Here is a 20,328-nt window from a genome sequence, read left to right as displayed (position 1 = left end):
AAATTGAACTGGTTAACTATAGAGTCAAGATCAGGAAGAAAGGATAGTGAGGTCAAAAGTTGGGTTGATGGACTGGGAAAACAGGAAAGGGTAGAGTGAATAGAGGTCACAATAGGGAAGAAGGATAGGTTTAAGGGGACTGGAGTAGTGAAATAAAGGAAGATAAAATCTAAGGGAGTAATATCAGTCTTCTGGATCATGCAGGCCAGACATTTATGGGTGTTTATGAGATGAATTGTATGAACATCTCAGTGTGTGGTTGAGGTGGAAGGAAGATACAGGTCATGTGTCATGATTGAAATAAAGGTAGACTGAGGCAGCAAAGATCTGAGTATGATCCATTTTTTAGCTAGGCTAGCAGTCACTAATAAATGGGGCCAATGACTCCTCAATAGACACCATGTGAGGGAGGACAGGGTCTTTTATCGTGATTAACAGGATGACAGAGCAAAATCTCATAGGTGTGTCTTCTGATTGGCCAGAGAATGGAAAAAAAATCCCTCTGATTTCAGCTTGATATTATGATTATTTGGAGCTCCCCTTCTGAAACCACCTCGTTGTTTATATGATATTGTTTGTTGTTGTTGTTTTCCTTCATTTTCTTTTTTTTAAATTTTTGCTGGGCAATGGGGTTAAGTGGCTTGCCCACGGTCACACAACTAGTAAGTGTCAAGTGTCTGAGGCCAGATTTGAACTCAGGTCTTCCTGACTCCAGGGCTGGTGCTCTGTCCACTGTACCACCTAGCTGCTCTTTGTCCTTCATTTTCAAAGAGGACCAATGATATCACAGGTGATGTCTTGACTTGTGAGCAAATTGGATTTAAGTGAGGGAGAGCTGCACGAGGTCATCGGCTTCGCTCTTTCTTCCTGAGTCATCGATAGGGCCCTATCCCCTGTGCCGTGCTGCCTCTTACACAATGAGTAGGCTAGTGGCACAGCCTGAACTAGACCCAGTGGCTTGTGATGTTCAGCTGAGGAAGTGCTAACACGTCCTGTTTCCTGATGGCATGCTTCTATGAGTGATGATTAAAAGAAGGATGACTCTTGATGATGGATGCTTGGGTTTTTGAACTTGATTGAGAGTCCTTCGTAAAAGATCCTGGTTTCAAGTGTGAAATCAGAGATTCCCAAGAACTGGAATCCAGAATTCATTTATTCATTCTTTCACTCCACATAACCAATCAACTGCTGAATGCTCTTTCTAACTCCACATCCTGTTGCATCGGACCTCTTCTCTCTGTTACACTTGCTACCTTGGCCCCACTGCCTGAAGGCCACGTGTGTTATTACATTCCATCCCTCCCCAAGGGTTCTCCAGTACCTTACAGGGATTGGAGGTTGTCTAGGTTTCAACAAAGGCTCCAGCCTTCACTGATGGTATTCCCTCAAGTGTAGGGATTGGTCCCCGCTCCCCAGTTCCATTTAATCGCTGACAGCTGGATTGGTTTTTGCAAAGAAATATTTGTTTCAAAAGGTATAACCACAAATATACATATTTGCTAGCCAACATGTGGGGCTTAATTCCCTTTCCTCCCCATGCCACCTCAGTCTCTGGGAAGAGGGAGAGGGTTAGTTTCATAGTTTAGATCAATTCCTAGAGAGCACAGCCCTAAGTTCCAAGTCCAAAACAATCCTTGGGCTTGTGTTCCAAGCATTCTGGCTTCTCCTGGCTACCTGGCTAGCTGGCTACAACATCCTGCCTGCAGTACTTGTTCCAAGATTGCCATGGCTCAAACTCCCTGGTCCAGTGGGGTTTACCTCTGGCACTTGAAACAGAAAGATAGATGAAACAAAACAGGAATAATTATTTCCCTAGGCCTATTTCTTACAGTCAGGGTAAAAGAGAAGTTCAGGACTCTGGGCATATGTGTGAATTGTCTACAGTCTAGCTAGTTTTAAAGGTGAAGCCTGTTCTGGCTAAGCAGTCAATCAGAGGAGACTACTTGTGGTAGATGAACTCAGGGAAGCAGGGGACGTCCATGTTAGGTGATCTGGGAATGCACAGGCAAGCTTTCTTATGCCCCTGTTCACACAACTTTTGTTGTTATTCACTTGTTACAGTTGTGTCTGACTCTTGATGACCCTTTTTGGGGTATTCTTGAGAAAGATACTGGAGTGGTTTGCCATTTCCTTCTCCAGCTAATTTTACAGATGAGGTATCTGAGACCAACAGGATTAAGTGACTTGCCCAGGGCCACACAGCCAGTAAATGTCTGAGGCCAGATTTGAACTTAGGAAGAAGAGTCCCAGCCTGGCACTCTATTCACTTTGCCACCTAGCTGCCCTATTCACACAACTACTTCCTTAATTTAAAGCTCTCCTCATTGCTTGCCTATTACTGGAACAACTCCTAACTGGTATCCATTCCTCAAATACCTTCTTTCAGTGGGTGGAGCACTGAGCTGGAGTCAGAAAGATCTGAGTTCAAATCTGGCCTCAGGCACTGACTAGTTGTGTGACTCTGGGCAAGTCACTTACCCCTGTTTGCCTCAGTTTCCTCCTTTGTAAAATGAACTGGAGTAAGAAATGACAAGCCACACATCTTTGCCAAGAAAACCCTAAACATGACTGAAAAGGACTCAACAACAACAAGTATGGTAGAGGAATGACCATGTGGCTTACTACTTAGCTGATTACCAGCTGTTTGGACCATGAGCCAGTCATTGCATTTCTGGGCCTCAGTTCCTCATCTGTAAAATGAGCTGGAGAAGGAAATGGCAAGCCACTCCAGTATCTTTGCCAAGAAAACCCCAGATGGAGTCACGAAGCGTCGGACAGGACTGAAAAGGACTCAACAACAACAATACTTAATTGCCAAGATGATTTTCCTTAAGTGCCTATCTGACAATGTCACTCCTCTACTCAATAAATTCTAGTGGCTTCCTGTTGCCTCTAAAGTCAATATCTTCTGTTTAGCTTTTAAAGCTCTCACAACTACACCTCTGCAGATATTTCTGGCCTTATTGATCATAATTACATCAGTCTCTGGAACTTACTCCCCGCCCCCATCCCACTCTGTAATTCAGCCAAACTAGCTTTGTCCCTATTAGTCACCCATAATTCCCCTTCTCAGCTCTCTGGGCATTTACATCATCACTGGCTTTTCTCTGGGTCCACCTCCGTGTCAGGGAATCCCTTTCTTCCTCCAAGATGCAGTTTAAGCAACGCCTACTGGATGGAGTTTTTCTGGATTTCTTCCCCTACTGGTACCCTCTCTCCCAAGCTACCTTGTGTTGCTTTGTATCATCCTCTTTATATTTATTCTATTTATACTTAGTTTCTTAATGTATGAAATAGCAATAACAATAGCACCTACCTCATAGAGTTATCCTGAGGATCAAATGAGATGATAAATATGGGGTGTCCCAAAAGTTTTAGTGCTGTAGGTTTAAGCTTAAAATGGCACTAAGACTTTTGGGACACCCTTTATTTGTAAGGTGCTTTACCAACATTAAAGCACTATATAAATGCTAGCTATATACTTATATGGATGGCTAGGTGGCGCAGTGGATAGAGCACTAGGCTTGGAACCAGGAAGACTAATCTTTATGAGTTCAAATCTGACCTCAGACACTTATTAGTTGGGTGATGTTAAGCAAGTCATTAACCTTGTTTCCTCATCTGTAAAATGAGCTGCAGAAGGAAATGGCAAAGCTCTCCAGTATCTTTGCCTGGAAAACCCCAAATAAGGTCACAAAGAGTCGCATAGAACTAAAATGACTGAACAACGATATACTTATATATGTTCATGTCATCCCTCCTCTTAGAATGTATGCTCCTCATAAATAGGGATTGTTTCATTTATTGTATTTGTATTCCCCAGTGCCTAGTATCATGCTAGTTGTTATTTTGTTCTCAAAGAGGACCAATGACATCATGAGGGTGATGCCTTGACTTGAAAGTGAATTGGATTTAAGTGAGGCAAAGCGTGACAAAGTTGTCAGCTTTACTCTCTCCTCTAGAGTCACTGGGGTCCAGTGACAGGACAAAAGTCGAGACAACTGGTGATGGCCTAGGATGCAGTGGGTAACCTTGGCCTTTCTAAATTAGATCTTTCTGAAGCTTTATTTAAGTCCCACATGAGTAACTTAGTAAATGCATGTTCCTGTTTGATTCATTCAATAAGCATTTATTAATCCCCTGCTTTATGTTAGGCACTTTATGTTAGATGCTCCAGATACAAAGAAAGAAATGAAACAGTCCCTGCCCTCAAGAAACTTACATTCTATTGAATACAGAGTGATAGCACTTTGTTTTGAAAATAGATAATGCATTAATTCTTGCTTTATTATCTTTCAGTATTTCATCAGTGCCTCTGAGTCATGATGGAGCAGATGTTGTTCTGGGCACTGTTCCTTTTACTTGGTAATTTCTGCCTAGCAGGTATGTTGCTATTTGTTCTTTTGTGGATCATTTGGTTTTCATCATTCCCTTCTGAAATGGAGTATTAATTCTTTTTCAACCAAAAACAAGGTTTATTAGAACATCCGTCATATTGGGCAGACTCTTAAGGAGCCTGAACATCAGTGAGCTATTGGCTAGATTTTAAGAATCTGAGCAGTAGCTACATTATAAGAATCTGAGCACCTTAATGGAGACAAGATGGACCTTTTTTATACAGAAAGACTATGGGAGGGATCTAGGAGTGGCCAAGTAGTCTTGGGGGAACTGTGAGGTACTAGAATGCCAGGGACCTGGACCACGTGGCCAAGTAAGAATGGAGCCTAGCTAGGATTAAGGGTGGGAAGTGACCTGGACCATAGGGAGGTAAGACAATGGAGGGCGAGGCTAGGTTAAGGGTAACAGGGAATTGGGAGATTGGGTGTCCCCCTATAACAAAAGGCCACTTGATGGGATTACAGCCTCAGGCGAATGCCAGAGATTTGGCCATGTGAGAAAGTCCGAGGTTTTTCCTTTCTGGGGTCTAGATCCCAACCTCATCATTCCCCCCTCAAACAAATGGGACCCAAATATTTTTGGGGTAGGGGCAAAGGTCTTGGCTTCTGAAACTGCTTCCTGCTGGCAAGGGGTGTAGAGCTGTCCCTGCCTCGAGGGTGTCCCAAAGAGGAGATTGACTAGAATGGAACAGAGGCTGCATCCAGGAAATGATGGGGATGGAGGGTTAATTTTATGATCACTCCATTTGTCCATTCAATGGCTTCCACTTGGGACAGTGGATGGGTTGGGGAAAGATGGTCTTTGGCAATAAGCAGAGAGGGAAAAGGGCAAAATTCTTATTTTTTTTTTCTGCCTTAAAAATGTTTTTCATAGTTATTTACACAAATTGAATAAGAAGCAAGTGTCTAGGGACTCTCTCTTTCCATATATATATATATATTTATATATACATATACACATACATACATACACACACACACATATTTCTAATTTTCTGCTCTATGGGTAGCTAAAGGGAATACCTTGAGGCAGCTGGTGGTTTAGTGGATAGAGCACTGGGCCTGGAGTGAGGAAGAACTGAGTTCAAATCTGGCCTCAGACGCTTATTAGCTGTGTGACTCTGGGCAAGTCACTTAACCCTGTTTGCCTCAGTTTCCTCATCTGTAAAATGAGCTGGAGAAGGAAATGGCAAACTATTTTAGTATCTTTGCCAAGAAAACCCATGGACAGCTGTGGTCCGTGGGATCATGAAGAGTCAGACATGACTGAACAGCAACAACAAAGTGAATATCTACCTGGGGAATATAGAAATGGGGGGTGGGCTTAGGTAGTGTCTGGGAAATAGAAAATATCAATATATTGCTCTAGCCTTTCACAAATGAGGAAAGAATGAGTGATGTTGAGTTTTGAGGAGTTAAGGAGTGGAACTGAGGGAATTCCTTTTGGATGACCTTAATTTTGTCAGTAATATAAGAACCTCAGTCGTCTGTTATAAATGTTGGAGTGTTCTTAGGGTTTTTGGAAAAGAGAAAAAGATCTAGAACAATTGCTGTGTGGAATAGAATATGAAATAAGAATTATATAAAAGAATTTTGTTTTGTTTTATACACCATAATCATAATTGCCTGATTGGTCTCACCCACTATAGTGCTTTGAAGAAACCAAAATGCTTAGAGTCTACCATCCAAATGAATCTAAGGAAGCACAAAAGCTGAGCTCAGAGGTCCAGGTCATTGTCTTTTTCCTGCTTTTAATAAAAACATACAGCCAACTCCTAGGAGCTGTGGTGTTTTGCTTTATCTGGAAGTCTCCAGGACTCCCAGGAAGCTTGGACTCTGAGCCTTCTTGTAAACCTAGTGTCAAAGACAGTGTCATCACAAGAAGAACTTGAGTATGCTGTGGGAGGGTTTCTCTCTCTCTTGGCTCCCACCTCCTGCTGGAAAACTTGGGAACATGGATATATGATACCCATCAGTTTCCTGGGGTAGACTCCCCACTTGTAAGCAAGCAGTTCACAATTTTACAGAAGAAAGTTTTAGTAAAAGAAGGAGGAAAACAAATCAGAAATTCTTACTTATGTATGTAAGTCCCCTGAGTCAGAGTCCCAAATATGAATGCTCCATTGGTGAATATTCCCTAGTCCAAATCCTGTCTTGGGCTCAATGGTCCCTATTCTCAAAATGAATGAATGAATGAATTATGTTGACTGTTTGTCTGTCTCCCATGCCTAACTCTCTCTACTTCCCAGTTTCTATCTCTTTCTTTAGTTATCTCTCTTTCTTTCCATTTCTCCCTCCTTCTCTCTCTAGTTTGCTGTCCCTCCTCAGAGCTTCATAACATGGCTTTCCTGCCCAATGGATTCTCAAACCCCTCATGTGAGGGGGCAGTGATCCTTTAGAATTCTCTAATTCTTGGGTACTGTTTCCCCATTGCAAAGTGAGAGCAAAACTGTCAGAGTCCTCTTCATCCCAGTTGCCATCAGCCTTGTAGTCTGGCTCTCTCTTCCTTTTCTTTATTTTTTTGAGTCTCCACCCATTACCATATGCATTATTTACTTCAGGAAAAAAATACACAAGCTACATGTTTTCAGCAAAAGGTACAGTGGTGACAGTATTTATCTTTTCTTATTACTCTTGTTTTCATGTGATTTGTAGATCTGCCAAAGAAGCCAGAAAACATTTCCTGCATTTTCTATTATGAGAAGAATTTCACTTGTACTTGGAGTCCGGAAAAGGAAGTCTATCCTACAGTCTACACTGTCAAAAGAACTTTGTAAGTATGAGGTGGGCTTGCAAGATGGGAGAAGGGGCCAAAAGTTTTTAATTCATTCTGGGTATAAGTCGGTTGAGATGTACGATATTTTCTCTCTTATCGTACTTTGGTACTCTGGACACCACATGATAAGAATAAGTGACGTATGTAGTGATATATTACCTCATCAGAGCCTTACCACGAACCCCATGAGGTAGCCACTACAGCTTTCAAGGGTGTGTTGGAGTCAGCTTGAACCAGTTCTTAAGAGCTGATTGTTAAATTTTCAGTGTGAGCATTTACACCTCAGAAATCATGAAATGCTCCAAATCAGGTCTTGAATTCTTGTTTTGTTGATTGTCTAGACTTAAGAAAATGATGGAGAAAATGTTAATAATGCAGATTAAACTTAAAAATGTATTTTGTATACATTTTTTCAGACAGTTAGTTGTTAAATATTTAGCAACACACCACTGACAGGTTAATTATCTCTGTTTTATGGATGCAGAAACTTAGACTCAGAGAAATTAAGTGACTTGCCCAAGGTTGCACAACAAGGAGGGGCTTAGAACACAACACTTCTTAACTCCAAATATTGGCGCCTCATTCACTATGTCATGCTGCCTCTTGTCCAGTGGTCAGGAGCTAGGATATCAGGAATTTGGTGCCCTCCCTGCCAGGATGAACACCCAAAGAGAGTAGGGAGAGAGGGACAAGAGTAACTTCCCTTAGGGAAGTCAGACTGGCTAAGATAGCAACCCATGCTAAATATGATGAGAAGGCTGGAGCATGACCAAGTATTTCATGGAATGGAATATGATAAGCGTGGAAAGATCCCTGAACTTGGAAATCAGGAGGCCTGGGCTCTAGGACCAGTTTTGCTACCAATCAACTCTAGACTTTGGAGTCCTCATGTGTGAAAGAGGTAGGAGGGTTGGACTGGGTCTTTCACATTCTATGGTTTAATTTTGGACGCGAAGTACTATGGATACTAAGAAACGCAAAAACATCCCCTGCCCTCCAGGACCTCACACTCGAATGGGAGAGACAATATGTTAATAACTTTGGGCATAAAAGATACATACAGAGTAAACAGAAAATTATCTCAAGGGGAAGGTGCTAGCAGTAGGAGTGACCAGGAAAGGACTCCTGCCACATGTGGAATTTGAGCTAAGTCTTGAAGGATGCCAGTAAAGCCAGATAAGGTGCTGCCTCTGCCTTTGTAAAGTTCCCAGTCTATTGAAGATGACATCTATTATCTCTTTGTCTACCTATCATCCATCTATCTATCTATCTATCTATCTATCTATCTATCTATCTATCTATCTATCTATCTATCTATCTATTTGTCTGTCTATCTATCATCTTTCTATTTGTCTGTCCATCTATCTATCTATTTAGCACCTGTGTTTCCTCAATACTTAAACTATCTTTCTGGCTCCTTACAGTAGCTTTGACCTGAAAGTTCTGGATTTTGTCTGGGACATTCCTTGGAGTTTTCATTTTGGGGTTTCATTCAAAGGTGACTGATGGATTCTTCCTAGTTTCACTTTACCATCTGGTTTTAAGAGGTCTGGATAGTTTTCTTTCTTTCATTATTCCTTGAAATATTCAATCCATGTTCTTTTTTGGTCATGGCTTTTAAATAGTCCAGTGATTCTTAAGTTGTCTCTACTTGATCTGTTTTCCAGGTGAATTATTTTTGATATGAGATACCTTAATTTTTTTTTCTATTTTTTCAATCTTTTGACTTTGTTTTAATATTTCCTGCTATCTCATGGAATCACTTACTTCCATTTGGTCTATTCTAATTTTCTAGGAGTCATTTACTTGGGTAAGATTTCACAGTCTTTGTTATAAGCTGTTAAATCTCTTTGCAAATCTCTCTTCCATAGCTCATTTCTTTTCTACTTTCTTCCTTTTTCACTCTAATTTCACTTATTTAAAAAAAGTATTTGTTTATTTTTAGTTTTCAACATTCACTTCCATAAGATTTTGAATTTTAAATTTCTCCTTCCCTCCCCTCCCTCCTCCCCAAGATAGCATGCACTCTGATATAGGCTATATGTTACAATCATATTAAACATATTTCTACATTAGTCATGTTGTAAAGAAGAATTAGAACCAAGGGGAAAAACTGTGAGAAAGAAAAAAATGAAAAAAAAAGAGAGAGAAAATAGTATGTTTTGATTTGCATTCAGACTCCATAGTTCTTCCTCTGGATGTGTATAGCATTTTCTATCATGAGTCTTTTGGAATTGTCTTAGATCATTACATTGCTGAGAAAAGCTAAGTCTATCAGAGTTGGTCATCATACAATGTTGCTATTACTGTGTACAGTGTTCTCCTGGTTCTGTTCACTTTACTCAGCATCAGTTCATGCAAGTCCTTTCAGATTTTTATGAAATCTGCCTGCTCATCATTTCTTATAGCACAATAATATTTCATTACATTCATATACCACAACTTGTTCAGCCATTCCCCAATTGATGGGCATCCCCTCAATTTCCAATTCTTGGCCACCACAAAAAGAGCTGCTATAAATATGTTTGTGCATGTGGGTCCTTTTCCCATTTGTATGATCTCTTTGGAATATAGCCCTAGAAGTGCTATTGTTGGGTCAAAGGGTATGAACAGTTTTGTAGCCCCTGTAGTGTCTCACTCTTCCCAGCTTGTTGTTATTATTTCGTTGTTGAGTTGTTTTAGTCATGTCTGACTCTATGTGACCCCATTTGTTTTGTTTTGTTTTGTTTTTTGGCAAAGATATTGGAGTGGTTTGCTATTTCCTTTTCCAGTTCATTTTACAGATGAGAAAACGGAGGCAAACAGGGTTAAATGACTTGCCCAGGGTCACACAGCTAGTGTCTGAGGTCAGATTTGAACTTGAGTTCTCCTGGCTCCAGGGCTGGTACTCTATCCACTGCCCCACCTTCCTGGCTTAGAACTGTTTAAAAAAATAACACAGAATCATCCCTTAAATTAGTAGGAGTTTTGGCAATGATTTTGTTAGAAATCAAAACAAAATATTATTTCTGTTTTTAATTAAACATAATTTTTAAATCTGCTAAAAATTTTTTTATTAAATTTGTAAATAATTGATGCTTGCAAAAAATAAAAGTGGGCACATGATCATGTTTTTAGATGTGTGTACTGTTAGATTCTAGCATGCAGATGGTTCTAGGGATTTCTTTTTGGCCACCTCTGCAACTGAAGTGTTACTTGGTGTAGACTAGTCTTTCTCAAACTTTTTGTTCTCAGGACCCCTTTACATTTTTAAAAACTATTGTGAACTCCCAAGGCTTTTGTTTATGTGGGTTATATCTATCAATGTTTACCATATTAGAAATTAAAATGTCTTAGCATTGTTATGAAAATAGTTTTGACCTCATACACCCCTGATAGGGCTTTGGGGGTCCCCAGGAGTCCCTGGATCACACTTTGGGAACTGCTTGGTCTAGACAAAGACACTATTGGCATATATCTTCAAACTGATACAATAATTGGTAAAGAAGCCTCTTTAAACAATCATCATATATGTATGTGTGTTTTATATACACATATATATGTATATAAAATTTTTTTTTTGAGGTGATTGGGGTTAAGTGACTTGCCCAGAGTCACACAGCTAGTGAGCGTTATATGTCTGAGGCTGGATTTGAAATCAGGTCCTCCTGACTCCAGGACCGGTGCTCTATCCACTGTGCCATCTAGCTGCCTCCCATATATTTTTCAAACTGGCTTCACAAGAGGGCAGCCTCAGCAGCTGCTTCTCTACTCATTTTTTGCAGTGATGATCCTAGAAGAAACTAAGCTTTAGGGTCAGGCAGGCTCTTTACCTTTTCCCTTAGGCTTTAAAAGTAAGATAACTACATTCTTCTTTCTGTACTGACCTTACCTAGAAGTTCAACAACCCTAGAACATTTGGCTGTTCATTCTGCTGCTGTAACCAGTACTCTTCAAAGAACTGCAGTAAATAGATCGTCTCCCAACCTCTATCCAAGGCAACGGCTGTAAATCAGTTTGCTAGTTTTGGGTGGGTGGAGTGGAAGAGGCTTTGTGGACTGTCCTGAAAGCCTCATAGGTGTATTGTATTTTGACGAGTGAAGGGTGGTGATATTGATTTGCAACTTTTCTTAGATTCAAGACCTCGTATCTGACACTAAGCCATCAGGACAGAGCTACATATATAGTATCCCAGAAAGGAAAAGGAAAATATATGTCAGAGCGTGACCTCCCTTATACTTGAAGTATTTTTTTTTCAGCGATGAGTTAGCTGATTAGATATTACTACAAATTATACAGAGACAACAAACTGATTCAGGGTCAGGGCTGGAATGACACGACACCCTCATGGATCAATGCAATAAAAACAATTTTACTTAAGATTAGTAAAAGGACACATTTCATATAGTAAAGATACTAATGGATAAACCACTACTCCTTTTAGCCTCCAAATTCACTCCAGTAACTGGCCAAATAAAGTGGATTGTCCTGAGGGCCACAAGGGAGGGTTGGATTCTGACAGATGTGTTCTTATATTATTAATCTGGAACATTTGCATCCCAAATCCCATATTAGGCATGGTGCCACTGAGACAGAGCTATACACACAACTTCTTGGATAAGGAAAAGAAAACGTGTCAAAACATGACCTCATTGATATTTTTTCCACTTGAAGGATTAGATAGCATATTGTATGCAAGCATAATAACATATGACAGAATTTTGTCAATTGTAGAGCTGTTTTTTTGTAAGATAGTAAGGCCATGTGTGAGGATTTTAACTTTTCCGTTCCATGACTTTTGTGTGGTTATGTAGTCAAACCTTTTGCCAACAGTCGAGGACTTATGCATGTGTTTGGGAGATTTCTCAAGGAGTGATTTTCCTTTGCCCACTCAGACAATACCCTCTCTTACTTCTTTTTTTTCTAATTACATTTTAAAAAATCTGAAATTAACAAATACTAAATAAAATGAGTGTTTCTATATACAAAGTAGGATAGAAAAAAAGGACTGCGCATGGAAACATGAATTTCTATTATGTGCAGTTTACTTTTCCTTTTGTGGATACAGTAAATTCAACTTGTAACTTTCAAAGCTGTCTTCTGGCTTTTTTTTTCTTTTGCGTACTCTCTTCTGGCCATTTTTTGATTGCTTCAGTGACTCTCTTTTTTTCTTTTTGGGCAGCCCTATTACTAGTTACCCTTTCCTTCTTAATTCCTCTATTCCTAATTGCAAAACAAAACAAAACAAAACCAAAACCCCAAAACAAACAAAAAACCAAAACCTTTGCAACAAATATACATAGTCAAGCAAGACAAATTCCCACGTCAGCTGTGATTGAAAATGTATGTTATATTCTGCACCTTCAGTCTTTCAGGAGGTGGGCAGCATATTTCATCATCAGTACTATGGAATTATGGTTGGTCATTGCATTGATCAGAGTTCTTAAATCTTTCAAAGCTGTTTTTCTTTATAATGTTGTTATAGTACACGTTTTCCTGGTTCTCCTTACTTTACTCATACAAGTCTTCCTAGGTTTCTCTGAAACCATCTCTTTCATAATTTCTTATAGCATAATGATGATGTTGATAGCTAATCTTTACATAGCATTGTAATCTCATTTGATCCTCACAATATCTCTGTGAAGGAGGTGCTGTTATTATCTCATTTCACAGATGAGGAAAATGAGGCTGAGAGAGCCTTGGTTAAGTTACTTTCCCAGTGTCTTGTAGTTAATAAGCGTCCAAGTAAAAACTCATTCAAACTCAGGTTTTCTTGATTCCAAGTCCAGCATTCTATCTACTATGCCACTGAACTGCCTAAAATAATACTCCATTACATTCATATACCATAGTTTGTTTATCCATTCTTCAATTGATGGTGGCACCCTTGGTTTTTAGTTCTTTTCCATAAGAAAGTGCTGCCTTCAATATTTTTGTATATATAGGTTCTTTTCCTGTTTCTTTGCTCTTTTAGGGGGTATTGATAAGTAAATGGGTATACATAATTAGTGATTTTGGGAATATAGTTCCAAATTGCTTTCCAGAATTGCTGGATCACTTTACAGCTCCACCAACAGTATATTTATGGGCCTGTTTTCCCACAGCACCTAAATTAATTCTCATTTTCTTTTTTGGTCATCTTTGCAAATTCCATGAGTGTGAGGAATTGATTTAATTTGTATTTTTCTAATTATTAGTGATTTGGAACATATCTTTGTTTGGCTCTTTACAGCTTAGGTTTCTTCCTGATTTTGTTGGAAAAATGTATAACCATTACAAGTAATGTTTTAGGGTTTTGGTTTTAGAAACATACTATTTGACATATTAAGGAAAGATTCATTTATTCCTATTCTTTTTTTTTTTTAAATAACAGCAATGACTTTTTGTCAAAAGCTTTTAAAAGCATCTATTGGATATAATTGTGTTTTAAAATAATTTTTGTTATTAATGTGGTATATAAAGTTTATAGTTTTCATTATATTGAACCAATCCACTTCTAGATATGTCTACTTGGACATACCATTATCATCTCATACTTAACGTGTCCAAAGCAGAACTCCATTATCTTTTTCCTTGATCCTCTACCCTTTCTTATTTATATTATAGTCACCCAGGTTTGCAACCTTGGTATTATCCTCAACTCTTCCTTTATCTCCCCCAATCTTGGCCAAACAATTGCTGAGTTTCTTTTTTCAGTCTAACCACAGCATTTCTGGTCTGTTCCTTTTCTCTTCTTGCTGCTTTGTTCAGACTTCACTGCATTAATTCATCCAAGTCTTCTCAGGTTTTTCTAAAATTGTCCCCTTCATAAATTTTTAAAGCATACTAATGTACTATCACATTCATATATGTTCATCTTTACCCAACTGATTTATTGGTAGTCTTATTTGTATAGCACTGAATAAGTTGATTAACTTAGGTAATATTGTCATTTTTATTATATTGGCTTATTTTACCCTTGAGCATTTAATATTTTTCAACTATTTAGGTCTGTCTTCATGTGTTTTGTAGTTGTATTCTTTTAATTTCTGTGTGTATCTTGGTGGGTAGACTCTCAAGTATTTTATACTTTCTGTAGTTGTTTTGAATGGAATTTTTCTTTCTATCTCTTGTCCATATTCTTGGAAATATACAGAAATGCTGATGATTTATGTAAATTTATTTTATATTCCTCAAATTTATTGAAATTATTCATTGCTTCAGTTACTTTTAGTTGACTCTCTAAGAATTCTTTATGTATGTCATCAAATCACCTATAAAAAGTGATAATTTTGTTTGTCTTTTGTCTATGCTTATTCCCTCAATTTCTTTTTGTCTTGTTGCCATTGCTAGCACTATATTGAATAGTAGCAGTGACAATGGACATCTTTGCTTTACTCCTGGTCTTATTGGCAATAACTCTAGTTTATCACCAGGACATATAATTCTAGGTCGTGATTTTAGATAGATACTATTCACCGTCTTAATAAAAGGTCCATTTGTTTCTCTGTTTTCTAGTATTCTTTAAGTTCTTTTTTTTTTTTTTTGGCAGGGGGCAGGCAATGGGGTTAAGTGACTTGCCCAGGGTCACATAGCCAGTTAGTGTTATGTGTCTGAGGCTGGATTTGAACTCAGGTTCTCCTGAATCCAGGGCCCATGCTCTATCCACTGAGCCACCTAGCTGCCCTGTAGTCTTATTTAAAAAACAGGAATGTGTGTTGTATTTTGTCCAAAGCTCTTTCTGTGTCTAATGATATAATTATGGTTCTCTGTTATTGTTATTAATATGGTCAATTTTGAACTGCATTATCCTTTTAAGGTAATTAAATTCATGTCTAACCATGTTTATGTTTAAAGCTTATTTGGAGCAGACAGAGACTCTTGCACAAGTGAAAATCGTACATCATGTTCTTTCTTCTTCCCGAATTTGCCATATCCTAATAATTACTCCATTGAAGTGGAAGCTAAAAATGTTTTTGGTGAGCACAAGTCTAACGTCACACATTGGTACTTGGAAGACATAGGTGAGTGTCAGCCAGTAATATAAAAACTTTTATTTTAAAGTGTTTGTCTCATACTTATAGAGCAGATAGGGTCCCAGCTTAGGCATGTGATACATAGCTGCTATTGTGTATATCACAGGAAAACTGACTTGTCAATAAGAGGAAACAAAGAACCCCAACCAATGCTAAGGGATAACAGCTATGGAGAAAGAAAACCTAAAACAAAATAAACTCTATTCTCAGTGACTCCCATCTCTTCCCTCTAGTATTAATTATGCTTAAAGTAACCAAGAGCTAGAATTATTCTTTGAATATATAGAAGGGAGAAAAAGTAAAACTCTCCATTCTTTCTCATATTTCCCATTTGTCTTTTTAAATTTTTTTCTTTAAATTTATTGGTATTTTATGTTTTTACATCGCGGTCATTTCCAAATACATTCCTCCCTTCCTTCCTTCATAATGAGGCATCCTTTGTCAAAATTTAAAAAAAAATCTCATTAATTCTTGCCTTTCTCAGTCCCTTGAGAGAATTAATCTTCACTATGGCATTTTAAATGTTAGCTAACATTTTTAAATAGTGTGGAAATATGAGTGTGTCCAGTTTATATAAGTTGTATGTTTCTTAAGTTCTAACACGTCTGTGGAACAAATGATTTCATTCACACAAATGTCCATGAAATTTTTAGTTTTGCATATGTACCATGGTCTAATTTATAGTAAGAATGAAGGACAGCTTAGATTAGTGAAAATTCTGAATTATGGAATATCTTTAAGGAAGAAACTCAATTTAAAAATTTTGTTATTGAGGGCTAATTAACTGTCGCCAGCAGAGGTCTTGCTAAATCTGCCTTGGCACAAGATAAAGACTCCTTTGTCTTATTTATTTTACTTCTTTATATGCCAGTGAATTTGCTTCTTTCCATGCCAGTGAGTTATTTCAAGTTTTAAGGAAGTTTGAAAACAGTTTACTTTTATAATAATAACTTGTATTAACTTGTATTTTTATAGTATAAATTACTCAAGGAAGAACTTTCTGTCTGAGAAGAGCTGTCATAAAAACTGGAAAGCAGTTTGGCAGAAATTAGATTCAGACTATCAGCTTATGTCATGTTACTATAATAAGCTCAGGATGCTTATACAACGTTAATATTAAGTCACAACATAAGAAAATTAGTAAAAGGCCAAATCAATTACCACTTGCAGCTACAAAGAAGGAAGGGAGGTGATCCTGAAAGGCTCAAATACAGAAATTTTGTTTCATGATGTTGAAAAGCTTTTGTAGTAACAAAATCAAGGCAAATGGATGAGAGGGGAAACTGTTGTTTGACTTTACATCAAATATCTCTGATAAAGGTCTGATATTCTAGATATCTAGGGAACTAGCACAAATACATAAGACCAAGTGGACATTCTCCAAAGGATAAATGGTCATGAGATAGAAACAAACATTTCTTAAAAGACTTGCAAATTGTTAGCAACCATGTGAAAGATGGGTCTTAAACTGTGGGTTGCCACCTCATATGGGGTAATAAAAAATTTGGCAACAGTAAAACGTTTCTGAACGTGCAAAGACCCAAAATTAATTAAAAATAAAACGCCTGATGATTTTGAGGTGTTTCTAGCAGTGCTTGCCTATGTTGTATCATGCAACTTCACTACAGCCTTGGTTCTGAACGCAGAGCATGCACACTTTGCACTGCGTATGCCCTTAGGCCATGCACACCAATGGAAGCTGCCAAAATGCAAAAAGGGGTCATGAGTGGGAAAAGTTTAAGAAGCTCTGGTCTAAATAATAAGAGAAGTATAGATCAAATCAACTCCAAGATTTCATGTTATACGTATACCCAACAAATTGGCAAAGATGACAACATGATGGAAATAGTCAATGAGTCAACGGTGTAGCTACAGAAAGACAGGCATACTGATATACTTCAGTGGAGCTGTCAATTATTATAACCGTTTTGAAAAACAATTTGGAATTATGCTAAGAAAAGGATTGAAATATCAGTAATTTTTGACCCAGAGAACCCACTGCTATTAATATACCCCAGGGAGGTCAAAGAAAGAAAGGTCCAATATATACACCAAAATATTCATAGAAATATTTCTGTGGTAGCAAAGAATTTGGAAACAAAGTGAATGGCAAGCAATTAGGGAATGGCTGAACAAATTGTGATACATGCATGTAAAGGAGTGTTATTATACCTTAAAAAAAGATGAATAGGAAGAATTTGGAGAAGCATGGGAAAATTTAAATGAAGTGATGCAGTGAAGGAAGCAGAACCAAGAAAATTATATATATGTATATCTGTCTGTCTGTCTATCTATCTATATGAGAGAGAGAGAGAGAGAGAGAGAGAGAGAGAGAGAGAGAGAGAGAGAGAGAGAGAGAGAGAGAGAGAGAGGGAGGGAGGGAGACAGAGAGGGAGGGAGGGAGGAAGGGAGAGAGAGGAGAGAGAAAGAGAGAGATAGGGACAGAGGGAGAGGGAGAGAGGGAGGGAGAGAGAGAGGGAGAGAGAGAGAGAGAGAGAGAGGGAGGGAGAGGGAGGAAGAGAGAGAGGAAGGGAGGGAGGGAGAGAGAGAGAGAGAGAATGAGAATCTAAAACTTAAACTCTGTATATAATGGTCAAACTTGTGCCTGAAGGTGAGATAAGAAAATGCATCTCCCTTCATTCTTTGCAGCAGTGGGGGACTGTGGGTGTAGACTATTTCATAGATTGTCAGACTCAGTTAATATTTTGCATTGACCAAGTTACTACCCTCTCAGGTTTCTGACAAGGCTTCCCATACGTCTGATGTCAGAAAGGATGTAATTGATGACCTTTCTTTGTTTCACAATGTAATCCTCCTCCTCTCTGAGAGGGGTTGGTGTCCTCCTCTCTAGAAGCCATAGAGTTAGAGTTGGAAGACACTTAAGAGGTCATCAAGGCCATCTCTACCAGATCATGAATCCTCATGACAATAGTCCTCAGTATGACTGAAAGGAACCTGTAGTTAGATTGGCCTTCAAGGCATTTTTACTTTAGGAGCTGGTAATAATATGCTCCTTCTGGCAGGATTATTATAATTATCAAGGAATTTGTTATTATAATGTAGATTGAGAGGCTTAAATCACCTCCCTGGAAGTATAATCTATCTCCAGAAATGGAGATGAAGTTGGAGGGGGATTAGGGAAATGGCCCATCATTGAGTTGCTGGAGTTTTGCCTCCTCTTTTCCCTCTTACACAGGATATAGGCTCTCCCATCATTTAGAGTAGAAGGGGCTGCTCCATGGGAAAGTGGGCATTGAATTGAATATATACTGATAGTGGGCTTAAAATCCCTAAGATGTAAGTCAATTTTTAGAGTTAATATTTTTGAATTTGAATTACATTATCTTTGACTGTGTCTTTTTATCCTTTTGTACATATGACTTTTTTTTTTTTTTTTGGTTTCTGTTCTTATTTTCAGTGAAAATAGAGCCACCTACCATTCTAACTGTGGAACCAATCCCAGGTGTTAAACATATGCTTCAAGTAGCATGGAGAAAACCTGAGGGGGTACCTTTTTCAGATTCATATATATGCCACCTGAGATATAGGAGAGTGAATAGTACTAAGTGGGTAAGTTATATTATATGAAACTCCTTTTCAGAGTGGTCAAGAGAAAGGCAGCTTGGATAAAAGCAAGTGATGTCTACAGTGGGAACTTTCTGACTGTTTACATTGAAAGTAGCTGGCAGACAGTGGCAAATTCCCCCCTCCCCCCACCCTATTTTTTCCATTTTGACTTTTTTTCCAATGGGAAAATATGCTGTTGTGGCCTTTTGTGAAATGAGCCCAGGAGCTCCTGTGTAAGTCAGTACAGGGATTCTTAGTTTAGTAACAACATTTGATTCTGGAAAGACACAGTGTCAGGCTAAAAAGTGATGAAGGCAGTTATAGGCATAAGAATAATGTAGGTCAATAACAAACAGTAGCAGTCAATAATCATTGCAAAGTGCTTACACTTACCATGTACCAGATGCTGGGCTAAGTGCTAGGGATACAAAGAAAGGTAAAATCATAGTCCCTGTCCTTTGAGGACCTTAAATGCAAACGGAGGAGACAACGCACAAATAATCATACGTGCAACCATGTATATAATCATATACCATGTATCACCTTAACCATGTATACAGTGCAATTAGAAGGGATTGTCAGAGGGGAAGCCACCAATGATAGAAGGGTTGGATGGAGGGACAGGTGTAGGTAAGGCTTCTTGCAGAAGGTGAGATTTAAGTTGATTCTTAAAGGAAATTGGGGAGGGCTAGGAAAGAGAGATGTGGAGGGGGAGAACATTCTAGGCTTGAGAAACATCTAGTTTGGAGATGGATTATTGTGCTTGAAGAGTAGCAAGAAGGTCACTGTCCCTAGATCATACAGAAACAGACTAAAATTTTAAAAAACCCACGAAAATAATAAAGTAAATGAAAAAAGTATGCTTCGATCTGCATTCAGAGTCCATCAGTTCTTTATCTGGATGTGGATATCTGGATATTTTTCCAAAATGAATCCTTTGCTATTGTCTTGGATCATTGTATTGTTGAAAAGAGCTAAGTCTTTCATAGTTTATCACACAATGTTGCTGTTACTGTGTACTGTGTACTGTGTACTGTGTGTTTTCCTGGTTCTGCTCACTTCACTCAGCATCAGATCAGGTCTTTCCAGATTTTTCTGAAATCTACTTGCTCATCATCTCTTATTGCACAATAGAATTCCATTACATTCATATACCACAACTTGTTCAGCCATTCCCCAATTGATGGAATGCCACCTACCTCTTGCCAGAGTGATGATAGACTTATAATACAGAATGAGACAAACATTTTTTGATGTGCTCAATCTGGGAACTTGTTTCAACTAGTTATACATATTTATTATGAGGTTTTTTCCTTTTAATTGTTTGTTTCAGGAGAGAGTGGGAAGGGGAAAAATAAATGCTTGGTAATGGGAAAAACTAATACAATTAAATTTTTTAAAAGAAAAGTCAAAAACAAGAAAGTCAAGATTGTTAGCTCTGGCGTTAGTCTAGGCAGGAGGAGTTCTAATAGTCAAGAGGAAATTATCTTTGGCAGTTGAGAAGAGTTACTTCATCAGGAGGAGCAGTATGTTCTCTTCTCTTCTCTTCTCTTCTCTTCTCTTCTCTTCTCTTCTCTTCTCTTCTCTTCTCTTC

General features: G+C 38.4%; 1 protein-coding gene across 5 annotated transcripts in view; it reads left to right on the top strand.

Annotated features, from left to right (window-relative positions):
* IL31RA (interleukin 31 receptor A) overlaps positions 1 to 20,328 on the top strand; it is a 97,413-nt gene that overhangs the window by 47,296 nt on the left and 29,789 nt on the right. For all 5 annotated transcript variants that reach the window (XM_027863475.1, XM_027863476.1, XM_027863477.1 and 2 more), the window contains 4 exons: positions 4,300 to 4,383; positions 7,053 to 7,170; positions 14,989 to 15,155; positions 18,586 to 18,737. In XM_027863475.1, the coding sequence (XP_027719276.1) occupies positions 4,323 to 4,383; positions 7,053 to 7,170; positions 14,989 to 15,155; positions 18,586 to 18,737 (498 nt within the window). In that variant the 5' untranslated portion in view covers positions 4,300 to 4,322. The remainder of the gene's footprint in view (positions 1 to 4,299; positions 4,384 to 7,052; positions 7,171 to 14,988; positions 15,156 to 18,585; positions 18,738 to 20,328) is intronic.

The sequence above is a fragment of the Vombatus ursinus genome, unplaced genomic scaffold (genome assembly GCF_900497805.2).
Source record: "Vombatus ursinus unplaced genomic scaffold, bare-nosed wombat genome assembly UNPS02014772.1, whole genome shotgun sequence".
NCBI classification, from domain to species: Eukaryota; Metazoa; Chordata; class Mammalia; order Diprotodontia; family Vombatidae; genus Vombatus; species Vombatus ursinus.
The sequence above is the reverse complement of the archived record's forward strand: the minus strand, read 5'-3'. Positions and strand labels throughout refer to the sequence as shown.